The sequence below is a fragment of the Hylaeus anthracinus genome, unplaced genomic scaffold (assembly GCF_026225885.1).
Source record: "Hylaeus anthracinus isolate JK02 unplaced genomic scaffold, UHH_iyHylAnth1.0_haploid 12002, whole genome shotgun sequence".
NCBI classification, from domain to species: domain Eukaryota; kingdom Metazoa; phylum Arthropoda; class Insecta; order Hymenoptera; family Colletidae; genus Hylaeus; species Hylaeus anthracinus.
In genome coordinates, this window is record NW_026534349.1 from 14,192,527 (window position 1) to 14,208,009 (window position 15,483).

General features: G+C 32.7%; 1 protein-coding gene across 8 annotated transcripts in view; it reads left to right on the forward strand.

The window, feature by feature from the left end:
• Positions 1-15,483, forward strand: part of LOC128891689 (uncharacterized) — a 109,325-nt gene that overhangs the window by 80,075 nt on the left and 13,767 nt on the right. For all 8 annotated transcript variants that reach the window (XM_054151394.1, XM_054151393.1, XM_054151391.1 and 5 more), the window contains 2 exons: positions 3,248-3,457; positions 15,269-15,388. In XM_054151394.1, the coding sequence (XP_054007369.1) occupies positions 3,248-3,457; positions 15,269-15,388 (330 nt within the window). The remainder of the gene's footprint in view (positions 1-3,247; positions 3,458-15,268; positions 15,389-15,483) is intronic.

Consider the following 15,483-nt stretch of genomic DNA (forward strand, 5'->3'; position numbering starts at 1 on the left):
TTAAGTCGTTAATTGGATCGCGAAGTTGTCACGTCCTATATGATTTGTCAGTCACGAGTTTGTCGAATGAGAGGTCAACGTATATGTATACTCGTCTTCTGATATTTTCCGAGCTCCACGATATTCCTGGTCACGAAATCGGAGTTTACGCTTGAATTCCTCCAAAATTGGGCCATTTCGTGATCGAAGGGATCACAATCGATTTCCTCCCGTCGCACTGGTTTTCCGTTCGTTTTCCATTTAGATGACTGTGATAGAGTGGTCTCGCTAATCGCTGACTTCTCTCTCGCGTTATCACTTCCTCTAGACAAATGGTGATCCCTGTCCCCATTATATTTAACCATCCACTGCATAATACGCCTATTCAGGAACTGAACCGACACAGTTACAGTATAGTTTACTAAGGTAATTATACGGGATTTGTGCATAATGTTTTCTGATGGGAATGTCTAATAGCTCTGGTTGGTTCAATTACTCCATTTTTTCTCTATTTCTCTTATCCATCCTATCATCCTTTTTATCGTCCCCACACAAACTTTCCTATACCTCTTTTAAATTTACATCTATTACTACTAAGAAGTATAACTACTGAAACTATACATATATTAAAACTATACACCATTACGTCTTTGGTCTTGCCTTTACTCTTGCTTTTCTCTTATTAACTTCTTTTCCCTTCCCTATTTCTCTTATCTGTTCTATTATCCTTCCATCTGCTCTCTCTTCTACCATTTGGTTCAATTATTCGTTCCTTGGAGTATTGAGTGATTCGTGAGAGGTGATATTTTCTTCAGTCTATTTCAGACACTTAGTGATTGAAATAATTACTCAAAATTATGGCTATATTAGAAATACACTTCTGCTCCACCAGTAATCCATACCATGAATCTAGGTGAAACAATGTTTTGCGTGTTAATTTTTAAATTGGTACCAAATAGATTAAAAATAAAATTTTGATGAAATTTCTTGAGGTATTATTACGGATTAATTTATCTTATGCGCTTACAGAAGTTACACATAAATTGTTCACATTTTAAATATCATCTTAAACGTTATATTTTTGCCATACTGATTTTTAAAAAATGTCATTCAACCAACAAAAATTTAAAATTTGTTCTTTAATATTATCTATTACTTATTAATATTATTCTTTAAATATTTTCTCTAATATAACATAATATTATAATTTTTTCTTTAATCTTTAATATTAAATATATATAGATATTTGTTATATGATATTTATATTATATTTATTATATTATAATAGTTGTATATAGATTGTACCACGTTATAAAATTTTCAAAAAGATTTTTAAGAAATCTGAGACGTGCTATCTTCAGGTGGACCGTTGTAGAAAATCTCGCCTTTAATGCATATTGCATAGTCTTTTTGAAGCTCACCTAGATAAGCCGCCGATGCAGTCAAGAGACATATCACGTTCGGTACTCCAATAAAAGCGTGCCTGCTATATGCTATAAGCTACTTACCCATAATGTAAAGGCAAGCATCGGATATTTCAATGTTTTGTTGGTATGCGTTATCTATACCTTGTGAAAACATTCTATAGATCGTGGAAGTAGGTGCACGTTTCTTTACACCCGTTGAAACCATTCAGATGAAAGCATCCACGCTGGTATTGCACATTCGTGCAGCTTGATGCGAAACGTATTGCGGGCTTTATAGCCGTGTAAAACAGAATGCGGAGTACTTCGCCAAACATCACGGTATCGCATCGTTTTATGCGTGACAAATGATGGGCGATGCAACTATAGGGTCGTACGTAAAAGGGTTGAAAGTGGCCTTGAAAAATTTACGGTAACAGAGGATGTAAAAGAAAAGCATAAAAAGTGTAGCAAGCATTTTAAAGGATCGCTATCTCGTGCTGAAATGTCTAGTACGAAACAATGAAGGTTAACCTTGTTGAATTCATAGACAGAACCTTATACACGCTTTGCACGTGTTTACTTGGGTCTGTGTTAAATAAAGTTTCAATTTCTTCAATTATTTTGGTAAAAGAGGACATATAGATCTGTTGAACTTTGATTAATTGTTGAAACTAAGATCGTATGCCAAACGTAGAGCAGGGAGAAAGAGAGATCAGTTCTGGAAGGAATTGCAAGTAGTATTAGACATTTTGGTCGGACGTCGCGAGGTCTGTGATTAACAAGCAGACCAATCGAATTTGTTCCCATCACCTTTACTCAAGCTAGTAAATCATTCTTAAACAAGGACCGATCTCTCTTTATACCTGTACTACATTACTGGCAACGAGATATTTATTCAATTTCACTCACGTCGAATTTCGAACAAATTAACCGCGTAATGGAATTCTCTATCTGCTCACATATCGTATGTCCACTTTTAGTGTTTCACAGAAAAACTGCTTCAAGAATTTATTACATATGCTATGTTCATACAATCAGAAGTTTTTTCTGAGGATATTATGTTCTTTGACATGTATTAGGTCATCCTAAAAGTTCATGTCATTTATATTCCTGTTACTCAAATGAATATGTGAAACATACTCTTAAGTGTTATAAAAAAAGGTAATCTCTCTCATTTTATAGTATTTTCTCGCCTTTCTGACATAGTCGTTATACCGTCACCATAAAATTTCTATTATTTGTTTTGTATTAAATATTGACACAATCTCCAGCACGAACTTATGGGATGACCTAATATATACAACGTTTGAGCAGTCAAAATAATGAACGTAGACACATACAATAAACAAAAATAGTCATTATTGTTCTATGTACTATTCTATGTACTATTAATTCTATGTACTATATTTTAACTGAATTATAATATCAATGGATTGCAGTACACATATAGCATGCCCATTATTTTTTATATTTATATAACACAAACAGCTGTTACCTGTTTCTTTATGTTGCATTAATATCCTTCATCTACTGTATATATTTATATACAGTACATATATTTATATATTTATATTTATATACAATAAATGAAGGATATTAATGCAGCATAAAGAAACAGGTAAAAGCTATTTGTGTTATATAAATATAACAAAAAAATGGGCACGCTATATGTGTACTGCAACCCATTGATATTATAATTCAGTTTAAATATAGTACATAGAATTTTCTGTTATTCGAAGTGGCAATTGCAAGAAAATGTGTCCATAATTGATACACACGCCCTACTGTGTTTGATGAAGGTGTAAATGCTGGTGTTGTACTAGGGGTATACATATCTATATGAATGACTGCGTAAATTGCAGGTCCGTGGCGTAGAAGTGGGTATAGTGGTGATGGTGTTGATCTTTTGGGCAGGCGCGATAGCGCTCTTCTTCAATCGTTGGGGCAAGATTCGCATGTTGCTGCCATATCAGCCTGACTACAAGGAACAATTAAAGGTTCCTGGGACTGGGGTATGCGCAGCGGCAAACGTCGCATGCACGCAACACCCGACTCAACACACCTGCTCTCAGGTAATACATACTTACACTCCAATCCTCGCTCCATTAATCAGTCACAACCAAATGCATACACCTAGTTCTGCGGCAAATGTCATTACGACATTACTTGGCTATCGTATTACAAGTATGGGCTATTGTAGAAAAGTTTGTTTCAAATTTCTTTGTTTGAGTTTGTAAACTATACACTCTACTGTAACACTTGACACGTTGTACAAAAGTTTGAAACGTTATGAGTTTTAAAACTAAATTAGAAATTCCTCTCTGCTTTATTATGCGTAGTCAATAATTGAGCCGTTCACCGCAGAAATCGATTAGCTTCACTTCTTGTGCCATAACTTCTTTATATTTATAATAACTTTCCTGAATAATAAAGATTAAACGACAACATTTGTTTGGCCATAGAATAATAAATAATTTATTTCAGAAGCCAGTTTCATTGCATTTTTCAACTTTTGGTTTTATGGTGTTAATCGATTTGTGCAATGAACAGCTCAATTGTAATAATTTAATATTCGACTCTTTAGAACAGAGTGTGTATTTTTTGTTGACCAGGCATTAAATTGAAATTAAATAAGGTTAATAACTATTAATTAAATAACCTTGCTAGTATAGTTACGATACCTATTTCAATGTTTATAAAAATTGAAATATTTTGAAGAATACAGTAAACAAAGTACGCAAGTCTCATCTCTGCAATAAGTGTCCATTTTGAATAATTACTGTTAGTTGACTCTTGTTATTAAGTGAGTAGATTTTGTTTGGTAAAAAATAGTAATGTCGCAATAGTCCAATACAATCGAAACAAAATTTTGAGCAGGACTAGGTGAACTTCATTGATGTGAATATAAATTGAAATTTATTACAGTTAAATTAAACTCCTAATAGCTAGGTTAACTTTTCGAAAGTGGTGTGACGCTTACTTGCGTGGAAGTTTGAAATCCATACAGTAATATATTTATTTGAGAAATTAATTTACGTACAGTTCGAATGAATGTTTTTCGATTTGCTTGGGCAGTTGCTAGATTGAATAGGAGCCAATAACATCGATAGAATATTGGAACTGTACTTTTATCTTAGAGTGCATATTATTAATCGTGCATTGTTTAAATTATGAAGCGAAATTAAAAAGAATATTGATTTAATAGTGCATACGAGGTATAAAATTATAAACACACAGTATCTTTCTGAATTATTAAGTAAATTAAAAATAAATGATAGCTTTATGAACGAAATTTCTCAACTTCCATCATGGAGATCCACAACTACTATTATAAATTCTTTTGCACTCGATTATGAATTTATACCTTTCAAGCTAAACGCACTACATTATGCATTCAGTACAAACTAATTTATCCCATCGATCAATTTCCTATAAAATAACCGTGATACAAGCACAGACATATTCCAAACTAATTCATTGAAATATATACTCGTATAGAGTTAATAACAATTTCTTTTACCTTATTTTTACATAAATCATTTTTGTATCTCTTTAAATTTCTGTAATAATTCAGTCGATCATTTTACACCAATTACTCTGTATATTCTGATTAAAAATCGATTTTGTACGTAACCTAGTGAACAGATTGTAGATACTTGCAAATCTTCATATTTGTTGAGTGAAATCGTTTTTAAACATTTCAATTCATTCAAATTGAACAGAATCTTTGTGCAATCTTAATTATTATTTTTCTTTTTAATGAAACGTTTAAAAAATCAAATAACAAGTATTCTTTGATGTTGGTAAAATTCTCATCATTTAAAAATTCATCATTTATTCTCCAACAATGCTTGCTCTTTCTGACTCAATTACCAATACGTTTACACGCTTTTGAAATAGTGGTTAACAATAATTTTAGTATTTAGCGAAGTGTGAGAATAGAAGGCATGCAAATTTTTCATTATAATGCTTGGTTATGAATACCTATATGTCACAGTGTATTACATTTGCAATATTCATTTACAAAATTTGTAATAGTAATATTTAATTAAACACAATGGTCTGAGAAATCGCTATTTTAAACAGAATGTCCAGATTACGTTATACCACAATTTTTATTACAAAATTCTAATTATAGACAAACAGGTACAATTAAGAAACTATATTAATAATCTCTTATAATTGTATTATATTATAATTCTATTAATAGCGAGAAATTAATGCGTAGACGTCTGACAAAGTTTTAATTCATTGACGTTTGTTTACGGGTCGTCCCCTGACGTACTGCACAACGCAGTCAACGTATTCAAAATTTTCATACACCAGACGTCATGCTTTTACGTCATCGTTATGATACACAACTACCGAGATCGACTTTTCATTTTATTTAGACTCGAATCCCAAGTTACTCGAATGCTAATTGCCCATGGGAGAATGGTATATTTTTTGCAACGAGAGCTTCTCATAGATTGATCCATTGTATTCGACGTATGCCTCACAGACATATATGAACATATAAGTGATAATTATATGGGAATATTGACGATATAATGAAAATTTGTTAAGCCAGTTAACCCAGTCTCGTAGTTCAAATTGATTGCAATTACTCAAGGGGTTTGTAGTTTGTAGCCTTTTGAATCACGAATTATTGCAAAAGAAGATCGTAAATTTTCTTTTTAAAACGACAGATTTAATATTACTTTTTATTATAAAAATAATAATTTAAATTACACATCTGTATTAAATCTTGGTGCCCAAGGCAAAACGCTTTTAATTTGCCTGCCAGTGAATCGGTTAAACGACATTTTGAAGTGATGGAAGCAAAAAAATAAAATCGTATTTTTAAGTCCATACGATAATACGATTACATTTTTTTTCAACAAGAGTTTTTCATGAATTAATCATGGAACATCGTATTATATCCATGAAAAACTCTCGTTGCAAAAAATAAAATCGTATTTTTAAAGGTAATTTATACTCAGAAAATAATATTAGCTAAATTTTTACTATCTAAAATAAGTAAATAAAGGTATTTTATGATCAATTTTGTCAACACCGTATCTTATCGCGTGAAAAAAGTCGGACTTGGCAGTTTATCGATGCGTTTAAAACTTTGATCGCCATTGTTTAAATGGAATCGGAAGTTTTACATGTTTCCGAGAGCTCGTCGTGGAACAATTACGACACCGTATCGACGTTTCCTTATCGAAATAGGTATTTGTCGAACGTTTAACTGCAAACCATTCTCTCGTATTCGGCATACGAAGCAGACATAGTTTGGACGTGTCAACAGTATTGATTTAATTAGACCCAACTGGAATTCCCTTTGGGTAGCAGTAGAGGAAACGGGCACTTTCAACGAAGTCAATACGTCGGAAAGACGTATGGCCTCGGATCGAATATTGAACCGAGAGAAATATGTTCTCCCTTAAGCTCTTCGGACCTGAATTTCTTTTTCTTTAGGTAAAAAAAGAAAATTCTTCGCGTATCTCGAGTCACTTCGCACTCCATAAATGTAACTTAAATAAAAGATAACAATGTTTGTGTGATTTTTAATAAGTACAGTGATTGTTATTGAAAATGTACAATAGTGGGTCGGTTTTGTATTTTTAGTCATTATGATATTGTTATTAGGGAACCTGAATTCTTAAGTAACTGAATCATTTCGGTGTTTTTATTGCGATAACGACTAGTACAAGAAAGATAAAAATATAGCGACAAATGGACTACTTATAAGGGAAGTTCGGTAATTGATGGACTCGGAAAAATTTGAATTTTTGCAGAAATTGAGTTCATGGAAAACAAATCACAGTGCTATTTCCATTTTAGCCCCTAAAAAGGTTCTTAAGGTTAAAACTTTCCTTCGAAATAATTCTGTAATAATAATTGTTCGGGTTTTATTTCTGCGAAAATTTAAATATACGCTGAACTTCACTTGTAAATATCGAGAGTATATTCGTTCAACGTTATTCGATGCTAAACGATTTCGCTTGTTTAGTAATAGTACAAGGCAGAGATGGACAAAATTAATGAGTACAATGACGAGCGAATATATTTATTCAACTAATATAATACTCCTGTTTGTGACGAACTGTTTACCTTCAGTTTTGAATCAAGTTTTCATCTTCATTTGGTGTCTTTGTTCGAAGTTTATTCGAATATCCTTGGAACAATGGTGTTGTTTAACGACACAACAACTTTATTCGAACCTAATGAAATCAATTGTTGAATGAAAAAAAAAGTATCTTCATTCGTCGTACAAATTTACTTCTACTAAATATATTTGTCAGTTATTCGTTGAATAAAAATTATTTAGATTATTTAATCCTTCAAATAATATATGAAGACACGACTAAATAAATATGCGTGCAGCATAAACTTTTGTCTTTTGGCACCTATTATTAACAGAAACCTGTGTAAATCAGGAATCAAATATGCTTCTACTAAATATATTCGTCAGTTATTCGTCGAATAAAAATTATTTAGATTATTCAATCCTTTAAATAATACATAATATAAAGACACGACTAAACAAATATGTGCGCAGCTGAAACTTTCGTTTTTGACACCTTTTATTGTCAGAAACCGTGTGAATCAGGAATAATTTTTGTATACAAACAATGTCCATCTCTGGCGCAACAATGTAATAAACAAAATTGTCGAAAGTAGCTAGTATAACAACTACATGGTAGCAGTAGATAACTGGTTAAACGTGATTGGACTCGACGAACGAAAATCTAATGGAATTAATTTCTTTGTGCCTCTTCAAACTGTGTCGACCCATCGCGAAATCGCCGCTTCTCGTCTCGAATAACGAATAATCGAAAAATGACGGTTCGCCGGGAACGTACAAATACCGCCCGCAAAAAAACAAATCCCGAAGGTAATGACCACATTGTCGGATATGGTGATGCAGTGCGGGGGCGGGGGCTGTTGCGTCTTGGAGCAGTGCTTTCAGTACCCGAGGAGATCTCGAGAGCCCCGGGACTGCGGCTGCCAATTCGCTCTACTCCACAGGGCCGACATCGCGTGACCATCGGTACTTGTCAACAGTCTCACTGTTCTCTTCTTCTTCTACCTCTTCTTTACCTTTCGCCTAACAAACTATCTTCTTCACCCTGTGTCCGTGCCGATATAAGCTGTTTCTCTTCCACCGAACGTGAGCTCACTCTTGTCCATGTCCACTTTCTCTGCCTCTCGTTCTCTCTGTCATCAGTGTAATCACGATGTGCCTTTGTCTCTGTAATCACACGTGTCTCACCCGTCTGTTCGTTTATGTGACTCTACGTGGTTGCTTTCTCTGTCTATATACTTCACATCAACCCCGACTCGAGCCCACTTTTCCATCTTCGACGGAAGAAACGTATCAACTAGGTTCTGAATTTCCGACATCGGAATTTTATCAATACAGAAAGAGAATATTCTCCTCTGGGAATTACTAGTTTCGGTGAGCAGGCAGTGCGATTCTCTAGAGGAAACGAGAATTATTAAAATATATAATTATTTAAGGAGTTGCGTCACTTTTCCCACCCGTATTTTCGAGCTTTTTCGAGAATTTTTATTGAAGCGACAACAAGATTTTATTTACATTGAAGTACGTGAATATATTCTGTAAGTATTCGACTAGAAAGTGATTTTTTATTTTTTTTTCCTTTTACAAAAATGGCGGCTTGGCAGACGTTTTAGTGGAGCGTCTAAAATTTAATTGCGTTTTATGCGTTAGGTACGATAACTCAAACCAGGTTCAAGCTAGAACAGTGAAACAAAGTTGATTAGTTTCCTTAGTCCAAAAACTAGTGAAATACATAGCCGTTTTTAAAAGTATACAATTTTTATAAAATGGCGTCGTTTCAAAGTAAAACATACAAATTTAGCCTAAAATTATGGTACTTGAAGTTACATAAGAAGTGCAATTATTTTGTATTTTGGAATATTAGAGTATTGTACATTGGAATACTGTTTCCTTTTCATTTGTTTTTGAGAACACATTGAAAGTGTAAATTACGCGCATATAATTTAGTAAATTAACTATGTCAGCAGAAACCAGAAGGTAAATTAAACATAATTATGCTACTACGTAGAAATGTGTTTTGTCCAAAATGAAACATTATAATTAAGTCAGCAGTTTGTACTCTATTAGAAAGAAACAGGACCCTTTCGGAAACCTTAATAAGATCATAATACGAGGAACCTAATGGGACAGTGCCTTTAGATTTACCTACCTATAATTTCCACGTGTTTCAACAAAGTCTTACAATCATCTACAAATATAGACGTGAAAAGATTTTGAGAAAATGTAAGGGAATGTCTGATCGACGATAACATTTCAAATATCAAAATAATAAAAAGAAGAATTGTGTACACTTGAACTTGATGTTCTTATTTTTTAATTGTAAGCGATACTCATGGTAAGGTTTCTATTAATATAAACGAGTGGCACTATATATAAATTAAAAGGTAAAATAATAGGGTACTTCTTTAGCTCCTTAATACCTACATTTATTATTAATGTTTGCAGCTCTGTCTAGCTTTTATAGAGCTTCCATGTATTTCATTTGTGACACAGAAAGAAACGCAAGCTTTTAATTAAATTCTTTCACATTCAATGTGAATACCTATGATTTCACGTAGTACGTATTCTGTACCTACGTGAATATAAACACTGATTTCATATAAGGAATAATACAATATTTTATGAATATAATTATTATAATCTATCTACATTGAATGACTGGTTATTAGACCAGATAAGGTATATGAAAATGCTTACTGTCGTTTCTATGCGGGGAAAAATGATTGTTAATAGAGGAAGGATACTGCATATTACACAGGAATACGATCATGACATGTTTTTACTTACAACTCATCTCATGCTGGTTATTCTACGATATTGATTTGCGTTTGCTGACGCTTGTCGTGTACGGAAATACCATATTCGCGATTTGATGTCCACTTCTTAAAAATAAGTTATTGATGAACCTTAGGATTAACCATCCATCGATAACGTTTACGTAACATTGATAAGAAAGTCTCCACGGAAATTAAAATTGACTTTAATTGACCATAATTAGAATTAGTACACAGTTATATACAGTTCGAGATTCATCGAAATCCAAGATAACCAAAGACTGCTGCTTCTAAGTCGCCCCACGGGTGCAAAGATTGATTCTCATTGTCAGTTTAGGGAAGACTAGTATCAAAACATGGATGATTTTTCAAATAGTTATACAGTTGACACACGGTGTATCATTTTACAAAGAGAACAGTTAATTTAAATACCTCGCCGGATTGCAATTATATATGAGAAACAAAAATGCAGGAAGTAACTACAATGTTGAGATGTACTGAAAACATTTTAGTCAAAACTTTATAATGTACGTTCAAGCCAACAAAAAATGGATATCTGTTTTGTTACTTTCGCTACCGGTATTCCCTGATAGGAAAAATAGCGCGCGAAGAAAATTTTAAGTGCCAATACCGACAAAACAATAGGAATTTATGCTGCTCATCGCGATAAAATACAATAACTGCTCAGCGATAAAGAATTTATCTGCGATACTCTCGGTATACTACTAGGTATCAAGAAGGCGGAAGATCACTATCAGGAACACCATAAAATCGTACGTGTGCCGTAATGTGACGTTTATAGGAAGAATATTACCTTCGAAGAGCGACGCTTCTGCTAAATATATCTTGTCTTAAAGTTCCCGGAGTAATAGCTTCCTGACCCAAATCTAGACGAGATCAGGAATCTGCTAGAGACAGGCAATTCAGATGTTAGCATCGCGATATCGACGTGTTAAATTCCATTGAACGCGGTCCCTTGATCGGTAAAGGTTAATTAAATACCGCGACGTGAACTTCCGTGAAACAACAATCTATTAAACATTGAAAGATATATACATTAATCTCGCTCGCCAACCCACTTGTAGATCTGACTTAAGATGGAAGTTTTACTCGAAATGATACATTCAATAATACATTCAATTCAGAGCGAAATGGAAAATGTGTTTACTTAACTTTATCGGACTTTTCGACGTCATGCTTACATACTTTTCGGTGAAATATTGTGAGATAATTATAAACACGGTCCAGAATGTTAAAGATAATCAGAAAGCAACAGGAAATTGTTTCGTAGAAAGTAATTGAAAAATAAATGATTAGCATACTTTTTTAAACATCTGGACATAATAAGTTAGTTCTTAACTCAACTATTCTAATAATAGTAAGCTTTACTTTCTCTTCTTTAAATTAATATAATTGCTTTTTATTTATTTTTATTCACTTATATTCTGCAATTTATATAATTGAATATAAATAGTTTCTATAGTATACACAATGATTGTAGAATTATATTTCCTAGAACATTTTTCTAATATTTTTCTAATTATTCCCATTTACTGCTTATTTTCGTTGTCTCGCAACCCTCATCCCCGACTTTATCTGAAAAATAAATAAGTAATCTCAAATGAAATAAAATAACGTAGCCTCCAGTTTAAATTTATTATAAACAGTTTCTATAGCATATGCAATGATTATAGAATTATTTTATCTAGAACATTGTTCCAAGTTTGTTATTCCAGTTTACTTCTTATTTTCGTTGTCTCGCAACCCTTATCCTCGACTTTATCTGAAAAATAAATAAGTAATCTCAAATGAAATAAAATAACGTAACCTCCAGTTTAAATTATAAAATTTGGTATATGTAATTATTGGAACCTATAAACATTGGTTCCTATTTTCTTGTTTCATTTTCCACGTTTTCTCGAATCGTCCTTAACTTTTACCTTTTCAACTACTTCACCCTCTAATATCGTTTCCTCGTCCCTTCCCAATTCTTGGCAATCTCCTATCAAATACTCCAACGTATTTATTTCTGATCTCTAGAATTTCCACTCCCCATCCTCTTCTCTCAATCAATATTTGCTTCCCTCTTCTGGATTTCCGCAGCTCACTCTTGTTAAGAAGGTTTAGATTGTCCTATCTTTCCTGCTTAATTAAATACCGCGTACCAACGTATAATAACAACGTTCTACATAAGAACGAAGATAGTACACATAGGAGTCTCATTAGAAGTTTGACCAAGCCACCACGTAAGAAACGAAGAAACCATAAACTTATAACCAACTGTACAATGAAACTTCTCTGATGATATCGAAGGTTAAATACATTTCAGAGATTATATTTATTTGTAAGTCACAGATAAATCAATTTGGTTTTTGAAATCCAATTTATTCACAGTTACGTTGTTTTAGAACTTATAATAATAAGATTGTAGAAATTATTTGAGCAAAATCTAGTTAAATAAGTAAATAAAGCTGAATATTTTACCTTTTCATTTTAATTATTAATCCATTCATGAGAATCCATTTACTTTGCATAGATATAAATTTTTTTTAAATGTTCAACTTAAAAATTTGTTTGAAATTCTTTTTCATTCCAATATAGACTTCTGCTCGAAAAAAAATGATCATTTGTGTAATTATTTGTTTTATTAACTTAATTAAACTTGCAAAAAAGGAATAATTTTATCTTTCGTACAGAAAGAAATAATTGAAGATTTCACCTGTATAGCTGATAGAATAAAATGAAGAAAATGTATTTCATAATTTCTCACTGGAACAATTAATTTAAATATTTTGCGTAGTAATTTGCGTAAGTCTGCGCGAAACGTTTCTTTCGCCCAAATAAGGTATCCATTTCGCAACGTATTAACGTCGATCGCTTCATTGTTCCACCAGCGTATTTGTTTTGCTGTAAAATATCAATCACCATTCGCTTCGATACGCTTCAGTTCACTCTAATGCAGTCGCCTCTTCAAATAACATGCACAATTCTCTCGCACAATGTTAACACGATTTTTTGTGCACTGAAATTGTAGCACGACTACGTTCAGTAATTGACACACATCGAAGCAAAGATAATTCTGTAATAATTATTGCACAGCGAACACTGATGCTTTCACGTTAAAATAGCAAGCGCCGGAGGGCAGAACGCTTAAAGCACCTAGAATCGCTTACGAATTTGTTTAATAGTGAACGAATCAGTTCTGATGTAAAATAGGATAGATCACGTTTTGCGTTATTACTGTAATGCGAATTTTATGGATATATGACTCAAAGTAATAGAGTAAATACACGCTAAAGATAATCAAATAAAATAGAAAGAAAATAAAAATATTATTATATTAACTGTAGAATATGTTCAATATATATTATGTATATTTTTTGTATGTTTTTAATATTACTGTAAGTCATAAATGCGTAAAATCCGCTGTCTAGTTATTTCTAATGTTTCCATACGAATTACGATATAAATTAATTGAAGTAATACAGTAATTGAAGTAAATTCATATTTATAAAAATTCTGTAATGAAAAAATGGTAAATAATAGTCGGTGACGAGCAGTGAGAAATGTTGCAGTTTGTTGAAACTATAATTTGTGTCAAAACATTACATGAATTTCTTAGATACTAATTTCTTCGTCTGTTATTGATCTTGAAGTACACATTACAAGCTAATATACCCAGTTATAAATTTATGTACGACATAAATTCAGATATCTATTTATATTGAAACTAACTATGAGCTATGCTCGAAATAGATACCTACAATAATGTAAATTCGATAACGCTAAGTTAAACATTTGCTTGTTCCCGTGACAGTTTTAATTTTTGTTGCATTTTTCACTGACGCTCTTATTTCTGTAAACTATAAGTAAATTACAACACAACTGTTGACGTGCAAATGAAATTGCAAGTGTAATTGACATTTGTATAATTTGAAATAGCACATGTAGCTGCAACCATCCGTGAACGAAATATTATTCGAATAATAGATAACAAATAAGATCGCCCTGACGCATTTTATTCATAATCTTCAGTGCATCGAATATGATTAATTTGAATAATCAAAATTTTATTTCATCTTTGGTTGTAACTACATCACTGCAAAATCTCACAACGAGACAGGTTGAAATATCAACTTAATATAGGTATTAAATCACGAATTATCTTAAAGGTCTACAAAGATAAAATTCTTAAATAACAAGAATTCGTGTACATTACAATTTTTTGGTTGAAAATTAATACGTCATGAAAACCTTAGCATTATCCTATTGTTTCCGAAACATACTCACCAGAAATAGCGTTTATTTGCTCATCACAAAATATTAAGAAAAAAAAAGCCATGAGTAAAGTTTCAACGTGTAAATAATTGATCAATGTACACGTTTTAGAAATTCTAATTTTTATTAAGTAATGAAGACATTTCGAAGTTTACCATTTTCTTTCTCATGTAATAATTCTTTTGCAGTAAATACAATAATAATTATTCTGTATACCTTAAATGACCAAATACAACTTTCATATTCCGATAACAAATAAATTCACGAAAAAATATACATATGTATAAAGGAAATAATATTTGCTCACATTAATTTCTGTATAAAGTGATAATTGAGGGGTGTGCTGCAATAAGGAGGTAGCTCCATTTTTTTATGGTCTGGAGGTTAGAATATAATTACGGATTTAAACATTCCTTTTTTTTTGTGATGCAATAAGGAGGAAAATTTGAAAAAATGGAGCTGCTTCCTTATTCATGCATACCCCTAAATTTTATGTTAGCTATAAGAATTCCTTCGTCTAGAGTTGCTAGTTAAAAGAAGTGAAATTCGACAAAGATTATCATAGTCTCAAGACAGTCTTCTGCTTTTAAAAAACCAGTGTAACTTCGTTCTATTTTTGGTGGGTACCAAAGTTCATTGTCGTTGTCTGTTTTGTCGGAAATCACGCTTGAAAAATAAAAGTCGCATTCAAAGGCAACTTCCCTTCGACTCCGAGCTGTAGGTAAGAAGATCTAAAATTGCGTTGCTACAATTTCCAGCATCTGCACTGGTCGAACCATCACGTGGACTCGTTGGATAGCGGGGGAGGTTTGGGGTGGCCGAGAACCTCGAGGCCGCGGGTGAACAGCGCCATCGACGTAGCCGGCTTCCTATCCCAGGTACGTAATCGTGTAAGACGAGAAAGCTATAACTCGACCAATTTTGTCGTAGCACTGGCCGTATTAACCGTTCCAGTGATCCGAGTCCTTGAAAC